The sequence below is a fragment of the Lampris incognitus genome, chromosome 11 (assembly GCF_029633865.1).
Source record: "Lampris incognitus isolate fLamInc1 chromosome 11, fLamInc1.hap2, whole genome shotgun sequence".
Classification (NCBI taxonomy): Eukaryota; Metazoa; Chordata; class Actinopteri; order Lampriformes; family Lampridae; genus Lampris; species Lampris incognitus.
In genome coordinates this window covers 15,113,627-15,131,907 of record NC_079221.1, presented here as the reverse complement: position 1 = coordinate 15,131,907, position 18,281 = coordinate 15,113,627, and the positions used below count along the sequence as shown (strand labels likewise).

At 41.6% G+C, this 18,281-nt stretch overlaps 1 protein-coding gene across 1 annotated transcript in view; it reads right to left on the bottom strand.

Moving 5' to 3' along the window:
* Window positions 1-909: 909 nt before the first annotated feature.
* cdc16 (cell division cycle 16 homolog (S. cerevisiae)) overlaps window positions 910-18,281 on the bottom strand; it is a 30,346-nt gene continuing 12,974 nt past the window's right edge. Inside the window, exons 7-19 of the mRNA XM_056289556.1 lie at window positions 18,150-18,244; window positions 16,896-17,029; window positions 14,287-14,366; window positions 13,839-13,888; window positions 13,681-13,754; window positions 13,468-13,593; window positions 12,177-12,329; window positions 11,572-11,635; window positions 11,250-11,311; window positions 10,017-10,152; window positions 7,022-7,112; window positions 6,530-6,781; window positions 910-1,240 (exon numbers count right to left, since the gene is read on the bottom strand). Of these exons, the coding sequence (XP_056145531.1) occupies window positions 1,161-1,240; window positions 6,530-6,781; window positions 7,022-7,112; window positions 10,017-10,152; window positions 11,250-11,311; window positions 11,572-11,635; window positions 12,177-12,329; window positions 13,468-13,593; window positions 13,681-13,754; window positions 13,839-13,888; window positions 14,287-14,366; window positions 16,896-17,029; window positions 18,150-18,244 (1,397 nt within the window). The 3' untranslated portion in view covers window positions 910-1,160. The remainder of the gene's footprint in view (window positions 1,241-6,529; window positions 6,782-7,021; window positions 7,113-10,016; window positions 10,153-11,249; window positions 11,312-11,571; window positions 11,636-12,176; window positions 12,330-13,467; window positions 13,594-13,680; window positions 13,755-13,838; window positions 13,889-14,286; window positions 14,367-16,895; window positions 17,030-18,149; window positions 18,245-18,281) is intronic.

Genomic DNA, 18,281 nt, shown 5'->3' with positions numbered 1-18,281 from the left:
AATGGGTTTCCATGATCGAGCAGCTGCATGCAAGCCTTACATCACCAAACATAATGCCAAGCGTCGGGTGGAGTGGTGTAAAGCACGCTGCCACTGGACTCTGGAGCAGTGGAAACGTGTTCTGTGGAGTGACAAATCACGCTTCTCTGTCCGGCAGTCTGATGGACGAGTCTGAGTTTGGCGGATGCCAGGAGAACGTTACCTGCCTGACTGCATTGTGCCAACTGTAAAGTTTGTTGGAGGGGGGATAATGTATAGGGTTGTTTTTCAGGGGTTGGGCTAGGTCCCTTAGTTTCAGTGAAGGGAAATCTTAATGCTTCAGCATACCAAGACATTTTGGACAATTCTATGCTTCCAACTTTCTGTGAACAGTTCGGGGAGGGCCCGTTTCTGTTCCAGCATGACTGTGCCCCAGTGCACAAAGCAAGGTCCATTAGGACATGGTTGGGTGAGTTTGGTATGGAAGAACTTGACTCGCCCGCAGAGCCCTGACCTCAACCTCATCGAACACCTTTGGGATGAATTAGAACGGAGATTGCGAGCCAGGCTTTCTCGTCCAACACCAGTGCCTGACCTCACAAACCATCTTCTGGATGAATGGGCAAAAATCCTCACAGGCACACCCCAAAATATTGTGGAAAGCTTTCCCAGAAGAGTGGAAGCTGTTATAGTTGCAAGGGGGGCGGCAACTCCATATTAATGCCTATGGACTTAGAATGGGATGTCATAAAGGCTCCTGTAGGCGTAATAGCCAGGCGTCCCAATACTTTTGTACATAGTGTATTTCATGAAGGCTTTCCCATCTTCTTTTGGTTCATTTCCATTCGCACAACACTGATCTCACACTGCCATGCCATATCCCCCAAAACAGAACAGCCGAAATTGAATCTGAAACAAAAAGAAGCGGTTTATTGTAGAAATGATTAATATTTTTTCACTGAAACTTTTTGCATTCAACCGGTTGGGTTTATTCCTGGTAAAAATCCACAGGTAGGTAACACAAAAGTTACAGCTTTGGGTAGTTGGTGACTTTAAACGGTGCTGCGTTTGTCCTGTTCAGTCCAAGTGTCAGATGAAGACGTCCCCTCGTGTTCTGCACTAAACCAAGCCCATAACCCTTCATCCAGCACATATTACCTCCTCCCTGCAAACATGGATAACTAGGTGAGTGCAGATCTCAGCCAGGCGCACGTATCTCCTTCTCTGGTGTTCCAACTCGGTGACAAACCCTTTTTTTCACCTACCGGGAGAAGGGAAATACACACACACGGACAGGGGAAAAAAAAGTGTTTTCTTGCCATTGTAAGACTTGCGCAGCGCCCAAGATAACTGAAGGGTAAATATGAAAAAAGTGAAATATGCAGCATTCAAGCTAAAAAAAAAAATCTACTTAATGAAAACGTTTTGCCTGTCAGTCTGTGGATGTGCAGCCTCCTAGGTGGACCCTCGCATGAAAGTGACCCAAGTCTGAAATGAAACGACAGAGATCAGGCTATAATTTCAAAGCCCTTATTAAAAGACTTCAAATGTGTGTAACAGGCGTGGTTTTTAGGATATAAAACGAATCAAGGTGAATGGCTGCTTTGCTGATTGACTTTCATTCATAAAAAATGGTAAGAAAACATAGCTCAGCCATGGGAAATGTTTTATTGTAGCTACTGAGATGATTTCCAGGTGGCTGTAAATAATCCTACTGTTGAAACTGTATTTTTATAGCGGATTTTTAACTTTGGAGACTATGGCATCTCCGCGTAGGGGCGAGGTGAATTATTTTTAGTTCCTCTAGATGTCCTGTACTGAGATCAGCTGTGAATAATTTGCTGGCTTTCAAAATACGATCGACTTCGTTTACTTTCAAGACTCATACCCGAATACATGACTTAAATATGCTGCCCGATCCGACTCAACCGCAGATTACTCGCGCATGCGCACAGCTGATTCAGACCAGGCAGCCAAGGAGAGCAGCGTTGGTCGAGCGAGCCACAGACTGAATGGAGAGAGGGAGCGGCGATAGTGAGAATAAACGTTTTTTGAAGGTTCTTAATCACCGCAACCATACGAGGTTCTTCGTCATACAGCCATGGCTGCACAAAAAGATTTAGGCTGATAGGTCCAGTAGTTTGCGAGTTTAGCTGCAGACACACACACAGACTCAAACAAATGATTAAACGTTTTCACCAATAAATATTGTGTCAAGAGGAGGTGACTCAACTTTCTGTGATTTCCTTGCCTGGATTATTGAGCATGCACCAATACAAACAAACATATACCTTCCAGACTACCGCATGGCGGAGATAGTAAATGTGACGTACAGCAGAGGGTGAATACATTTATTGACACAATCTCACAATGTTCACAGTGGTTCGTCCAACTTTATTTCATCATCAGCAGCACAGTTTTTTTTTTATTTCCCCTTTTTTTCTCCAATTGTATCCGGTCAATTACCCCACTCTTCCGAGAACGTCCCGGTCGCTGCTCCACCCCCTCTGCCGATCCGGGGGAGGGCTGCAGACTACCACATGCCTCCTCTGATACATGTGGAGTCGCCAGCCGCTTCTTTTCACCTGGCAGTGAGGAGTTTCGTCAGGGGGACGTAGCGCGTGGGAGGATCACGCTATCGCTCACCCCCCCGTTCCCCCTCCCCCCTGAACAGGTGCCCCGAACAACCAGAGGAGGCGCTAGCACTAGAACGACCAAGACGGTCATTATGACCGTTTTGGGTTTCCAAAGTACTTTGTGGGAAAAAAAAGATACAGACCTTCCACTCCATGAATTCTACTAAAGTTGTATTTGTATTAAAATGAGTTGTAGATCAATTGCACAAAAAAGTTAGAAGATCTACATAAAACGACCATAATCAGTCAAAATGACCGTGCATAATTTGCACACGTCATGTTCAGTCGTCCACTATTTAGGACGTGGTTTAGTCGCACCATTTCCTTCGTGACTTTCATTGCTCTGTAGTAGAAACACGCTAGCTCTCCAGTGCACAATAACACCAGAAAAGGTTAAGTTTTTCAAATATCTCCAACACGTCTGGGTACAGCCACCGTTTTAGACGCATCATGACTGCCACCGAGGGGGTTGCAGTATCTACAGACATTAGACAGCGGCGATTCCGATGCAGGCGAGCTGTCGGGGGTTGAGAGTGATAGCGACCATTCCTGAGTGGATGAAAACAGGTCGTCCTCGTCCTCATCCGAGGGTGAATGTGAGTCTCCACCGAGTAAAAGGAGGTCTGTGCTTCCACCGGAGACTACAGACACAGACGTCCTGCCCATGGCTGACGGAGCTGGTCTTCCTGATCCAGGTGTGAAAAAGGGGAAAGGATGGCCCTCCAAACTGATCAGCATGGGGAAAATGAAGAGACACAAAGTTGCGGGCCCTACAGCGCATGCTAGGCGCAACGTTGATGGTGCACTTGCGTCATTCATGTGTCTAGTTAGCGGTGACATGCTGGCTCACATCGTGGCATGCACTGTAGCGAAGGAACGTCAGCAGCTTGGTGATGGCTCATGGGACCTGACAGTGCCTGAACTCAACGCTTTTCTGGCCATGCTTTTTATCCGGGGCGCACTATCAAAAGGCGTGGAGCTGGCCAATCTGGTCTGAAAAATGGGGCATACAGTTTGTCAGAGAAACCATGTCCAGGAACTGCTTCAAGGAGATCCTGCGGTTCCTGCGATCTGACACAAAAGAGACCCGGCGTGTACGTCTGCAGGATGACAAGTTTGCCCTGATGTCAGCCACCTGGAATAAATTTGTAGAGGACTGCATAGCCTGCTACAAGCCTGGTGCCAACATCACAATAGATGAGCAGCTGTTGTCCACCAAGGCCCGGTGTAAAGTCCAACAGTATGGGCAATAAGCCAGACAAGTTTGGCATCAAATTCTAGCTGGCTGCAGATGTACACACCAAGTACAGTGGTGCTTGAAAGTTTGCGAACCCTTTAGAATTTTATATATTTCTGCATAAATTAAGTATTCCGATTCTGATTTTAAATATGACCTAAAACATCATCAGATTTTCACACAAGTCCTAAAAGTGGATAAAGAGAACCCAATTAAACAAACGAGACAAAACTATTATACCTGGTCATTTCTTTATTGAGGAAAATGATCCAACATTACATATCTGTGAGTGGCAAAATAATGTAAACCTTTGCTTTCAGTAGATATGGTTTTGTAACTTTTTCCAGCCTGGTGAGCATCAACAACGCTTTTTCTGAGGTCCTCAGAAATCTCCTTTGTTCTTGCCATGATACACTTCCACAAACATGTGTTGTGAAGATCAGATTTTGACAGATCCCTGTTCTTTAAATAAAACAGAGCACTCACACTTGAATGTCATCCCATTGATTTGAAAACACCCGACTCTAATTTCACCTTCAAATTAACTGCTAATCCTAGAGGTTCACATACTTTTGCCACTCACAGACATGTAATATTGGATCATTTTCCTCAATAAATAAATAAATTACCAAGTATAATAATTCTGTCTCATTTGTTTAACTGGGCTTTCTTTATCTACTTTTAGAACTTGTGTGAAAATCTGATGATGTTTTAGGTCATACTTATGCAAAAATATAGAAAATTCTAACGGATTCACAAACTTTCAAGCACCACTGTACACATGCTTAACAGGGCTCCATATCTGGGTAAAGATGAGAAACAGAGAACAGGTCTGCTCTTAGGACAGAATGTGTTGTCGTCTCTGGTTGCTCCATACCTGGAGAAGGTGAGAAACATCACAACTGACAATTTTCTCACATCTCTGAGGCTGGCCAACATGTTACAGAAAAGGAAGACCAGCCTCGTTGGCACCCTGGGGAAAAGGAAGCGTGAAATGCCTGCCTCCACAAAAGAGAAGGCAGAGCCGTTCAGCACCAAGGTGCTGAAATGTGGCGATGTCCCACTCACCATCTACCTGAGGAGGCCAAAAAAGAATGTGTGCATTTTGAGCTCTGTGCACACAACAGTGGGCAACACGGATGGGCCGAAGTCAAAGCCGGAGTCTGTCACGTACTATAATAACAACAAAGTACAGTGTGGACATCTTGGATCAGATGGTACACATGTACTCGGTAAAAAGTGGTATGCGCAGATGGCCGGTAGCGGTGTTCTACAACATCTTGTACCTGGCTGGGATCAATGCCCACATCCTCTACAAGGAGTGCATCGATGCCAACATAACCCGGAAGAACTTCCTGCTTCTACTGGCGGAGGAATTTAGAGCAGAGTTTATGAAGGGGAAGTTGGCACAGGGTCCCAGTCAGCAACTGATGATCACAACACCACAGCGGACACCGAGACGGAGGCAGTGCCAGGTTCGGGGAGGCTGCAAACAGAACAAAACTTTTAAAATCTGCTGTAAATGCCACAAACCCATGTGTGGCAAATGTGAGCATAAGAGAGGCGTGGTTTGCATTGACTGTTACCCCTAGTTGTGGTAGTGGAGGAGCTTCCCAATTCGTGTTGGAGTGCATGCATGTGGTGGGACTGACGTTGTTTGGGACTGTTTAAAGTTTTTTTTTTCAGTTCTTTTTTTCCATTTAACTTTTTATAGGCCTTGTTATTTTTTGTAGATTAGCAATATGCGTTTTCCATTTTGTTTGTTCAGGTTTTATTGTTACTTTTTCATTTTAAATATTCATGTTCAATTACTGTTTGTGTTTTAAATTGTTTGTAATTTACTACTGAAGTTGTTAAAATGTGAATTTTGGTGTCAGTCATTTCTTAACAGACATACTAACATATGCAATGCATTCATATCTCAACTGGGTATTTATCTTGACAGAATATAGAGTTTAAAAACCGTGGGCCGTTCTAGTTGTTTTTAAGTTCCGGTTGTTGTATGGGACTTTTTCCAATGGTTATTTTCAGTTCTTCTTTTTTTATTTTTTTATTTCACATTTTATAGGCCTTGTTACGTTTGTTAGATCAGCAATATCTATTTTCCGTTTAGTTTTTCAGGTAATATTTTCACTTTTTCAATTTTGCTATTCAAATTCGACCATGTCTCTCTGCAGTTTCAATTGTTTAAAAAATAGTATTATAGTTGTTAAAATGTTAATTTTGGTGTCAGTCGTTTCCTAACAGACATACTAACACTATGCTATGCATTAACATCTCAATTGGGTATTTATCTTGATAGATTAAGAGTTTAAAAACCGGCGGTCATTTTGACCGCCCATGGTCATTTTAGGTAGGAGTGAAATCCTGGTCGTTCTAGTGCTAGTGCAGCGACCAGGACACATACCCACATCCGGCTTCCTACCCGCAGACACGGCCAATTGTGTATGTAGGGACGTCTGACCAAGCCAGAGGTAACATGGGGATTCAAACTGGCGATCCCCGTGTTGGTAGGCAACGGAATAGACTGCCACGTCACCTGGACACCCAGCAGCACAGTATTTTTTAGATGACTGTGTGACCTGGGAACCCTGTGGAACCCTCTACCATTAGTAGGATAGGTGTCAAGAGTTTTTGTTTTGGGGTTCCACCTCCTGCATAGGAATATATCACGTACTGGTATCTGACATGGAGGTCTCAAGCATCATGTCACTTTCATACATGTCACACTCCAATGTTAAGGCGCGCCGCAGAGGCGTCTCGAGTGGTGGTTTGTCCTGATTGGACACTGGCGTCTCCAGAGACATGAGGTTGCTGTCTTCTAGAAGCGGTGTGGCTAGGGCGTCGCCAGGTTCTGAGGACGTGTTGAGCATCTTAATCAGCGCTGGTGTGTTCAGGCTCCCTCGAACCTTGTCTTTGATATCTGTGCCTTGGTGGAGACATATTATAATGACATTGTTTAATACTTCTGAACTATCTTAATGCATGCTCAATAATCCAGGTAAGAAAATCAAAGAAGGTTGAGCCAGATGAACTGGATCAAACCTTCTTTGATACTTCTGAAGTAGTCGATAAGACACTGAAAATGGATACTTATCAAAATCATTCATCAAAGCTTAAAGCAAGACAATGTTCCCAAGCCTGAGGAATATTTAACTTATTCACTCACCTATGTAGGCATCTGTGTCCCCAATGTACATTTCAATACAGTGGCCTAGCATTGTCACAGAAAATGTGTCATCCCTTTTCAGTCCAAGTGCCTGCAAGACAGGGGGATCCCAATTCATAAATTAGACATTTCAAACAAGTACACATCTGTACTTGCAGACATCACCAAAAGATCCAAAACACCCAAATGTCACACTCGGGACAACCAGACAATACACAGAACTTTGTTGGGCACTCGCTCAACGAGGTTAATGTGAGTGAGGTTTTTAAATCTGTCAAAGCATGCAAAGCTGCTAGCCCAGATGGTATCCCATCTCATATCCTTAAGACCTGCTCTAGTCAGCAAACAAATATTTTTTACAGACATTTTTCACCTGTCATTGTCACTGTGTGTGGCTCCTACATGCTGAGAAAACCCTTGTTATTTACTATGAAACCCCTTATTGTGCCTGTACCCCCCCCCCAAAAAAAATCACCTGTATCCTGTCTTAATGACTACAGACCTGTTCCTTTTACCTCAGTAATAATGAAATACTTTGAAAAATTAGTTAAGACACACATAAATCTTAACATTCTTGCCAACCTTGATCCTCTACAGTTTGCTTATCGGTCAACTAGATGTGTGGAAGATGCTGTGTCATTGGCTCTGTATACTGTATTAAAACACCTTGACGGAAAAATCACCTATGTCAGAATGTTATTGGCTACAGCTCTGCATTTAATACCACTGTGCCATCTAAATTTGTGTTAAAGCTTAGGGATCATGGTCTTTGTTAATTCCATTTGTACGTGGTTATAAGACTTTGACAGGTAGACCTCGGTGAGAGCAGGTACCAGCTACCCATCTACCATAGATTTCAACACTGGAGCACCACAGGGTTGTTGCCTTAAGTCCTTAATCTACAGTCTGGTCACACATGACTGTCACCAAATATAACAACAGAATGACATTCACAGATGATACCTTAGACAATACACTTAGATAACACATTACACAATACAATGTGTGAATGGTGTGATGGGAGTCTCCCTTGTGTGCATGTGCATTCTGTCCTCATTCCAGGTCTCCATGGTGATGGTGGTTGCCACCTGGACACTGCATGGCATCCCCCTCATCACATTTTCTTTGTATAGAGCTTATACATCCATGTAAGTTTGTTATCCTGTTTTAATGTTATATCCTTCTCTCACTAAGATGCGTGACTAATTTTTTTCTTTCTTTTTTACATGGTGATGCTGGACGCGTGGCTCAGGTCCTGGGCTGTTCAGTGGTGTCTGGGCACTGCTTGGCATCCTCCTCATCATATTCGTCATATATTTTATAATTCCGTTATAATTCTGTTATCCTCTTTCAGTGTTGTATTTTGTAAATTGTGTAAACACAATATCCATTGCACATTGTCCATCTTGGGAGAGAGATCCCTCCTCTGTTGCTCTCCCTGAGGTTTCTTTCCATTTTTTCTCCCTGTTAAAGGCTTTTTTTAGGGAGTTGTTTCTTAACTGATGTGAGGGTCTATGGACAGGATGTTGTGTTGCTGTAAAGCCTCTTGTGGCAAATTTGTAATTTGTGATATTAGGCTATACAAATAAAATCCACTTGACTTGACTGATAAACAACAAGAAAGATGCCTATAGGAACGAAGTGAGAGACCTATCCACATCGTGTCAAGATAAAAACTTCTCCCTAAATGTTGAGAAGACAAAAGGAGATAATTGTTGATTTTGAGAAGTCCAAAACAGTTCAGACACCAGTTTACATCAACAATGTCCCTGTTGAAATTGTTAAGAACTTCAGATTTTTAGGAATTCAGATCTCAGATTCCCTTCTCCTGGTCTCTAAACACCAGTTGTATCATTAAGACGGCACAACAGAAACTATACTTTCTGAGAGGTCTTGAAAATTTCAGAATGTCCACAAAAACCCTGGTCAGTTTCGATCAGACTACCATAGAGAGCATCCTTATTGGAACCAGACTGGTGTGGTTTGGCAACTTGACTGACCAGGACCACAAACTGGTCAACAACTAGTAAAAACGGCTTCAGACATCATAGGAGCAGCACTGGCACAGCTTCAGGACATTTATACCGCCTGTTGCAAAAGGAAGCCCTAAGTATGATGGAGGACAGCTGCCACCCAGCAAATGGTCTGTTCTCCTCCTTCCCTCAGGACAACGCTGACAGAGCATCAGAGCGCCGACCAGCTGCCTCAGAGACAGTTTTTACCCCCAGGTGATCTGAATAATGAACAGTAGGCTCCTTACATAATGTTCATTGATTTATTATTTTGTGGGATTTCTGATTTATTGTTTTGTTATTATTTCCTTATATATAGTTTTAAGGGCTGACGGAGCCAGGGTACATGCATTTCATTGCACTTGAAGGTACATTGTACTTTTTATATGTGCATGATAAAGTGAACGCGAACTTTGGACAATTTCAATCTAGATATTCCCTATCCGTTTAGTTCAGTTTCCTTCCAATAGGCTGATGCTATTCTTTTTTTTTTACTACTTTATTAATCCTCCGTGGGGAAATTCTTTCTCTGCATTTCACCCATCTTAGCTGGTGGGCAGCCACCGTGCAGTGCCCGGGGACCAACTCCAGTTCGTCTTGCCATGCCTCAGTCAGGGGCACAGACGGGAATATCAACCCTAACATGCATGTCTTTTTGATGGTGGGGGAAACCAGAGCACCCGGAGAAAACCCACCGCAGACACGGGGAGAACATGCAAACTCCACACAGAGGATGACATGGGATGACTCCCAAGGTTGGAAAACCCCGGGATTCGAACCCAGGACCTTCTTGCTGTGAGGCGACAGTGCTAACCACTGGGCTACCGTGCCGCCTATTTTTTATTTTTTTTTGTTGGTCTCCAAAAAAAAGGTTTTATTGCCATGATTATTCTTAACCATTGAACTCTTAAGAGTGTATGGACTTGCTTTAAAAAAAAAAAGTCTGGGACAAACAGCTAGGTTGTCCAAGGGAAGAGGCGTACCGTGTGAAAGTAGTCAATAGCACTCTCAAAGTCACCCATGAGGCTGTGGATGTATCCTATGGAGGCGTAGGTGGAGGCATGCTGGGGGATCAACACCAGTGCCTGACGGTGATACTCCAGAGCCTGGTCATATTTCCTGCAAAGGGGCAAACATCCGAGTGGACATTCATGCACAATCATTTGAGTTTATGTAAAATTATTTTATAGCTTTGCATAGATGTCTGATAAGTTCTTAGAGGGCATGCAGAACACCTAGTGACCTTGTAATGCAAAAATATAATAATACTACAATCACAAAAATAGAAACTTTCGTTCATTCCTATACCAATTGTTCACAAATGCTAGAATCCAAAGTGTGTGAGAACAGCAAACAACAATGAAACGCCCTAGATGTCTGACAGCATCATTAGACCCAACTACATGTATATCATGTGGGCATGATGCCCTTTCACATAAAATTACCCAAAGCTCGCAAAACAGCTACTCGTACCACACACACCTCTTTCTGCAGAGTATCCATGCATTATTCATTTGAGGATCTCTGCATGGATTTTCAATGACGGCCCTACTTATGCAAAATGACTGGAGCACAACAAGAGTGTGTGTCTGAAAATGGAGTGTCGCAGGAAGGAGGAATAAAAGAGGGGAAAATGAGTGAAACGGAAGAGAGAGAGCGCCCTAAGCATTCACTACAGATAAATTTAGTCTCCCATCATGACTTTATCCATCAGCTCTCCCAGAAGCTCTGCCTGACAAAGTCAACTCAGGCCATTAAAAAAAGGGACGTGGGTGTCAAAGAAATCTTTAGGAAATAAAAAGTTGCACAGGCAAGATGATTATACACCGCAGACATGCTGCAGTATATAATCATGTCTTCTTCATCCAATTAGCCTGTTATGCATGTCCTAATGTACCTCTATCAAAAAGTAAAAAATATCATATTTGTGCAGTTTTATATTCTTATATCTACCGGCTTTCCTTCTCCTTCCTGGATTTTTTTTTTTTGTTCTTTGAGCCATCATGTACTTGTTTTAAGTTAAAACCACTTGTAGCTACATGAACAATTCCCCTCTTTTCCTCCTCACATAAAAACTGTAACAGAACAGTTCCCCAATAACCCCTGCTTCTGGTCCTGTTGGATAAATTTGATCCATTTCAAGGAAAGGGATTTTTTACTTTTTCCTCACTTGGGAATTCAGTTAAACAGCCAGCAATTCATTACAATGTGCTTACTTTAGTTTCCGACAAACATGACCCAAGTTGTTTAACAAAGGCTCCCATTTGTCCACTGTAACCTAAAGAAAAAGAAAAAAAAGTTACATCAAGTGAATCTTGGGCTAATTTAGTCTTAATTCAGCCTCAGAGGGTTTTACATTCATGCAGTGCAAAACAGGTAGATGGAGTAAACGTATGAAAGTCGATCCTTCCAACCTCAATTCAGATGAGCAAAGTCTCCAAAGGGGGGAGAAAAAAAACTTCACAGGAAGAAGAGGAAAACTTTTCATTGTGGTTTTTTTCGCCCACATAGTTTTTCAAACAGAGACATACGAGTTACCTCATTTCCTATGGCTTTAATCTTGTCCAATGCATCAAGAAACAACTTCTCTGCTGTCTCCAAGCTGAAACAGTAGGCGTGGACATAAATTCACTTAAAAACATACAAATTGTTCATTATATAAAAATGAATGTCACCCATGTTTAATTCATGTGTTCTTAGGAGTTAATGACCTGACCTTTCCCTTTTTACATGTTTATTAACGCCAGAACGATCGGGATTTCATTCCTACCTAAAACGACCATGGGCAGTCAAAATGACTGCCGGTTTTTAAACTCTATATTCTGTCAAGACAAATACCCAACTGAGATATTACTGCATTGCATATGTTAGTATGTCTGTTAAGAAACGACTGACACCAAAATTAACATTTTAACAACTTTTAATACTATTTTTCAAACAATTTAAAATCGCCACCGTCCAATGCCTGTAATTTCAGGCGCATTCAGGGAGCGGCAGGTCTGTATCTTTTTTTTCTCTCACAAAATTACCAAACTTTGAAAATTCAAAACGGTTCATCTACAGAAGTGCATCATGTGTGCTCTTCTGGCTCAACACTGTGCACATCTGTTTGCGTGTGAATGTTTTCCATGTGTGCAACTCACTCTCCATTTTGAAATGCAATAACAGCGACCTCATGCATGACAAAGGGGTCCTCAGGAGCAATGCTGAGAGCCTGGCTGAAGAAGCGTTCTGCGAGTTTGGAGTTGTTAGTGAGACCATACTCCAGGCCGATGTACAGCATGGGCAAGTGACACCTGGGAAAGAGAGGACAGGGGTCGGTTAACACCAAAGGAAGCTGCCAGGGATGATTTGGAGCCACATATTTAAAGGTGTGATGTGAAACTTTGCACTCCTGAAGCATAACAAGTAAATATCATAATCACAAGTAATTATCATAATGACTAGTAAATATCATTATATGACTAATAAATATCAGTAGGGGATGCTGAGTGGTGTCAATTAAAATAAATTTACTTTGATTAAAACAAAGTAAATAATTTCCCTCCGCAGGAGCTGTGCTCGCTGAGGGTCCTTATGGCTTGAGGGACCTCTTAAGGAAGTGCCAAGAAGCATGTCTATGATGTATACAGTGTTTTTTTCAAAAAAAAAATTATCTGTTGCAATTATTTACACCGCCAAATAAGTCAGCATTCAGGTGGAAATTACACATAAAACCTTTAAATAAATTTGAGGATATAAAACAGAATTTGCATGGATGCATTTCTAAACTCCAAGGAGTCCTGACAGCAGAGCCAACATAGTGGATGCTTTAAACCAGAGTGCCGGACTACCTCTACTATTTGATCAAGTTAGTTTGAAGATGTTTTAAGACATTTATAAGTCTTCAGAGTGCAATGTAAAAACAGTTTTATATGAAATAGAGAAAAATGGAAAGAACTTTGGAGCAATGAGAATATAGGTCTGATGAGAGCCAAGTTTATTTCTGGAAAAAATGCACCAAAGAGGACTTGTAAAACAAAATGCATCACTTAAAATGCCAAGTGTTACTACATTTATAACCTTTAAAAATAATTGTTTCCATTAGCAATGTTTAGTATATTTAAGGACTTCTTCAGAAATTGCAAATTTGCTGCTTACAGCTGTAAATCAGGCCAATGCAGTAAAAATGACCGATCCAACTTTTTGTTAAATGAATAAATGAAAATTGTCAGAGAAGTGGTAACATTTTAAACAGTTGCATGTAGGGGGCAAAATAAAAATATTTCCATTGTAACGGACAAATCAAAAAAGTATAAAAACTTTACTGTAGCAGCACAAGGACAGATTGGTGTGGATTTCAGCTCACTGAAACAGGTTTACAAAGACACCCAGCCATTGTAAAGTCATGTTAAGTGTCGATCTTAACAGGAAGTGTGGAAACGGTGCACCTACCCTTTCATCAGCTGTGCGGCAGTGAAGTAGGCAGCCATGGCTTGGTCGTGTTCACTCTCTACAGCAAACGAATGACCGTACGCAATCCATGCTGGGCCGTACGTCCTCTCCAGAGTGGTAGCTTTGCTGTAACAAGCGTACATTACCTGACTTGTTAATAATCATTCAATCTGTGTAAATGTATAACACAATCTGAAACTGGAAACTCTATACCTGAGGTATCGCCGTGCATGTTCGTTTTTGTGGCCAACCATCAGATAGTAACATCCAACTGCAAACCATGACACCTGGATTTAAAGGTTTTAATTGGGTTAGCAGATAAGACAAACGGGGATAAAACACATAGTGACACACTGACCAGTTACACTTACTGGGTTGTTAGGATACAAGTCCACAAGCTTGTGTGAGAGGTAAAAGAGCTCTGTGAAGGAAAAATAAATAAACTGGTATAAAGCAACAGAGAAAAATAATTCAGCTGACTTATACCATGGACACAGAATACTGGTTTCTGTTTGGCTCAAGGGTGCATGTTAAAACAATTTAATACACATTTAGTTCAGCTCAAGATTAATTACTGTATTACATTCATACGCTGTAACCATAGCAATATGCTGAATTATTACCCAGCAAACATCGAAGCTTTAGCTTAACGGCGAACTTTTGCTTCACAACCTTTTAATTCCGAGTCCAAAACATTCAACAAAAAAAATAAGTGAATGCTTTTAACCCAGTTTTTAGAATGTGACCATGATACTTAAAATCATTATTAGTGTTTTGAAAAAAAACTTAAAATATTTTTTCCGCCACAAAATATTTTACCATTTGCTTTACTCAGCTCCACCAAGGTTCCTATGTGTACAGGTAAACAGTTGGCGTGGAATGGATCTTTTACCATCACCCTGAAAGAAACAGGAAACAAACCAACAAATTAGCAGTGGTATTAAATGGGTCTATATTCTGCAGCAGGCTGGGAGGTAACTATTTAGAGATATAGAGGTACTGGGTATAGAGGTGACTACACCCAATTTCCCCTCGGGGATGAATAAAGTATTTCTGATTTCTGACTATTTTTGATTGTGTAGTCTGACTACAAAACTGAAGTAACAACATTTTCCCAGGATAGATTTTAAAACCTGTAATCAAATTAAGTGTTTTCCATGGATTACTGTCATGTTTTTGGATTTCATAAACCTAATTACTTGTAAGTATGACCTTAATAAACATTTAACTGAGGGGGCGTCTGGGTGGTCTATTCCGTTGCCTACCAACACGGGGATCACCGGTTTGAATTCCCGTGTTACCTCCGGCTTGGTCAGGTGTCCCTACAGACACAATAGGCCGTGTCTGCGAGTGGGAAGCCGGATGTGGGTATGTGTCCTGGTTGCTGCACTAAGGCGTCCTCTGGTCAGTCAGGGCACCTGTTCAGGGGGGAGGGGGAACTAGGGGAATAGCGTGATCCTCCCCTGCGCTATGTCCCCCTGGTGAAACTCCTCACTGTCAGGTGAAAAGTGGTGGCTGGCGACTCCACATGTATCGGAGGAGGCATGTGGTAGTCTGCAGCCCTCCCCGGATTGGCAGAGGGGGTGAAACAGCGACCGGGACAGCTTGGAAGAGTGGGGTAATTGGCTCAGTACAATTGGGAGAAAAAAAAGAAATAGAAATAAACATGTAACTGTTATCACAATGAATAGTATTGTTACATTAACAATTCAGGAATATAGGATTTGCTCCTAAAGCTTTTTTGGCCATTTCCTTGACTCATTTACCAAGCAAATGATTGTGATCTAATAGTTAATAATATAACACTGGAATATACCAGGCACACAATTCAAAAAAGTTACAAACAATGAGTAGGATTTTCCTGAAAATCAATGTATAGACTCAAACAAAAATAATCCCTCTCAATCACCACTTATGACCCAATAGATGTGTGTGGTGGTGTCTGTATCTGCCTGTATTTTCTTGTTTTCTTATTTTGCTGTGTATGGGACATTTCTGGGCGTTAACCTTTGGGCAGTAGGACTCTATAAAAACGTAGCAACCAGGTGCCAGATTGAGATCATAAGCATGCATCCAAGAGGAAGCTATGAGAGCCGAAAAGACACAAATATAGTGAGGTGAAATGCCAAGCGGACAAAGCTCATTCAAAAACGACAGTGATTCTTGGGTTGACTTTCAGCCCAGAGGTCGCGTTAACCGAATATTTTCCATCTTTGACCGATTTTTTTTAACAGTGACGGAAAAATCTAAAGGCTGTCTGTCATTTGGCTGATTAAATTCACATGCAACACTGTCAATAAACACATGCAGACCACCTGTTGTAAACCCTACTGTCCACTTGGTAGCGATTGTGCATCATTAATCAGTTCTGTATCTTGTCTTCTTCACTGCCAACTTATTTTAAACAAGCTAAGTAGGCTATCGCAAAATGTTACTGCAGCTGAGTGTTCGGAGTTTCTTTCAAAAGCTGAATGTGGTTGATAAATGAGCCGGTGAAAAAAGAAAAACATTTTTTGAATTGAATTGATTTTAAATGGTTTGTTTATATTTTAATTGTCGGCCTAATTGTCGAATTCCATAAAACTGCATCGTTCATATTTGCTTGTTTATGCACAATAGCCGCGGCGGTGTTAATTAGTGCCCCTATATTGTTTATTGTTTTTCCGCTGTCACTGCGGGGTAAAGTAACTAACTAAAGCTGTTTCAAATTAATTTTCTCCCATTCTTCTTGTTAAATCTGAGGTTCAGATATATTAGGTTTTACTGTAAAAAAAACAAACAAAAACAAAACAAATTAAATCATTCATATGTTGACATGAAAAGTGTCGGTGTCTCGTTTGTACCTTTTCTCTTTTATAAATGCAAAATCTATGTTTGTTCTTCTGTCTATATATTAGCATTATTATGCGTATTAAATGTATTGTGGTCGATTGGTTTTGAAAATTTTATTAAATAGGCTATATCTCATTAAAAAATGAAAATTAATAATAATTGATAATGACCGAATTTTTATGACCCTTTCCATCATGACGGACAACGAGAAAGTCTAGTGCGACCTCTGATTCAGCCACTGGCGAGCACTGAAGGAGAGGATGGGGATGAAGAGCGACGCGAAGTTGGCCTGTTCACTGGGATGTGTTCTGGAAAATGCGGTCAGGGGGCGTGTTCTTCTCGTGTTGTTGCGCTGGGGGGGAGGGACCAACTTTTAATGTTGTGTTTACAAACCGCAACCAACATCTCCTACTCATTCTACCTTTAAGAAAGGAGAAGCTAACAGCAGTGAGAGTTGAAATCTCCAGTAATTTGAGTAAAAAAAAAAAACAAAACAAAAAAAAACAAACCCAAAACATTTTTCAGTCATTTATCTGAAGTTGCAGGCCAGCAAAAAAAACAAAACTAATTCAGAGTACAAAACAAAAAACACCTACATAGATGTGAGTTTGTAGCACATCTTGAAGTCACAGTTGTAATAATGTCTCTCAGCGAGAGAGACCACTACATCCAAGTTATCCTGGAGACCATTGACCATCTCTGGCACCACCAAGTCACTGGGCTTGTTATACTTCAGTTTCGGAAAGAAGAAGGGACAGGAAGGGGGAGAAAAGGATATAAAACAGGGGAGTGAAATGAGAGAAAGATGGAAGCGGGAACAGAACAAAAACAGGACAGAAACTCAATTGGCACTGACTGAAGACACAACAGCACCGTACGTTGCCATGGCTATTGGCTCTTTGTCACCTCAAGGGTTGCAAACCATTATTATCATTGTCAATTATATTTTTAGGTTTATCATTTAGTCTGAAAAACGTCAAAATAAATAATAAATGCTCATCATAAGGTCCAAGAGCCCAAAGTGATGTCATAAAACTGTTTAGACTGAGCAGCAGCCAATATAACCCCCAAATTATTCATTTTATAATACAATATGGATTTGAGGAAAAACAAGCAAATCTTTTGTGAGGCTGTAACCAACACAATGTTTGATATCTTAACTTGATGAATGACAAAAACAAATCACCACAATTCTAACCCCCCCCCCCAATTGTATTTGGCCAATTACCCCACTCTTCCGAGCCGTCCCGGTTGCTGCTCCACCCCCTCTGCCAATCTGGGGAGGGCTGCAGACTACCACACGTCTCCTTCGATACATGTGGATTCGCCAGCCACTTCTTTTCACCTGACAGTGAGGAGATTCACCAGGGGGACGTAGCGCATGGGAGGATCACGCTATTTCCCCCAGCCCCCCCCCCCCCTGAACAGGTGCCCCGACCGATCAGAGGAGGCACTAGTGCAGCGACCAGGACACATACCCACATCCAGCTTCCCACCCGCAGACACAGCCAATTGTGTCTGTAGGGACGCCCGACCAAGCCGGAGGTAACATGGGGATTCGAACCGGTGATTTCCCCTTGTTGGTAGGCAACGGAATAGATCGCTACGCTACCCGGATGCCGCCAAAATTTTAATTTGCTATCGACTGACTAATAATTTAAAGACTAGTAAACCAAGAAAGAAAAAAAAGCCGAATATTTGAAACAGGACCAATTGCGATAATCATTTTAATTCATTGCTAAAAGAATAATTTTTTACTATGAAAAAAATTAGAAATGATCAAAAGAAAACCACGGGGAAGACTACAGTAAAGGTGACATCTGAGAATGCTGTGTACATGGTCCCCCTACCTTCTTTAGTTTATTTTCAAACAGGAAGTGCAGTAACTGCTGCTCTTCCTGAGTACATTGTTGACTAAGTGGAAGAGAGTCGAGGAAGTCTTTTTCTGTCAGGATGAAAAAAAAAATATCACCCAGCTTAAA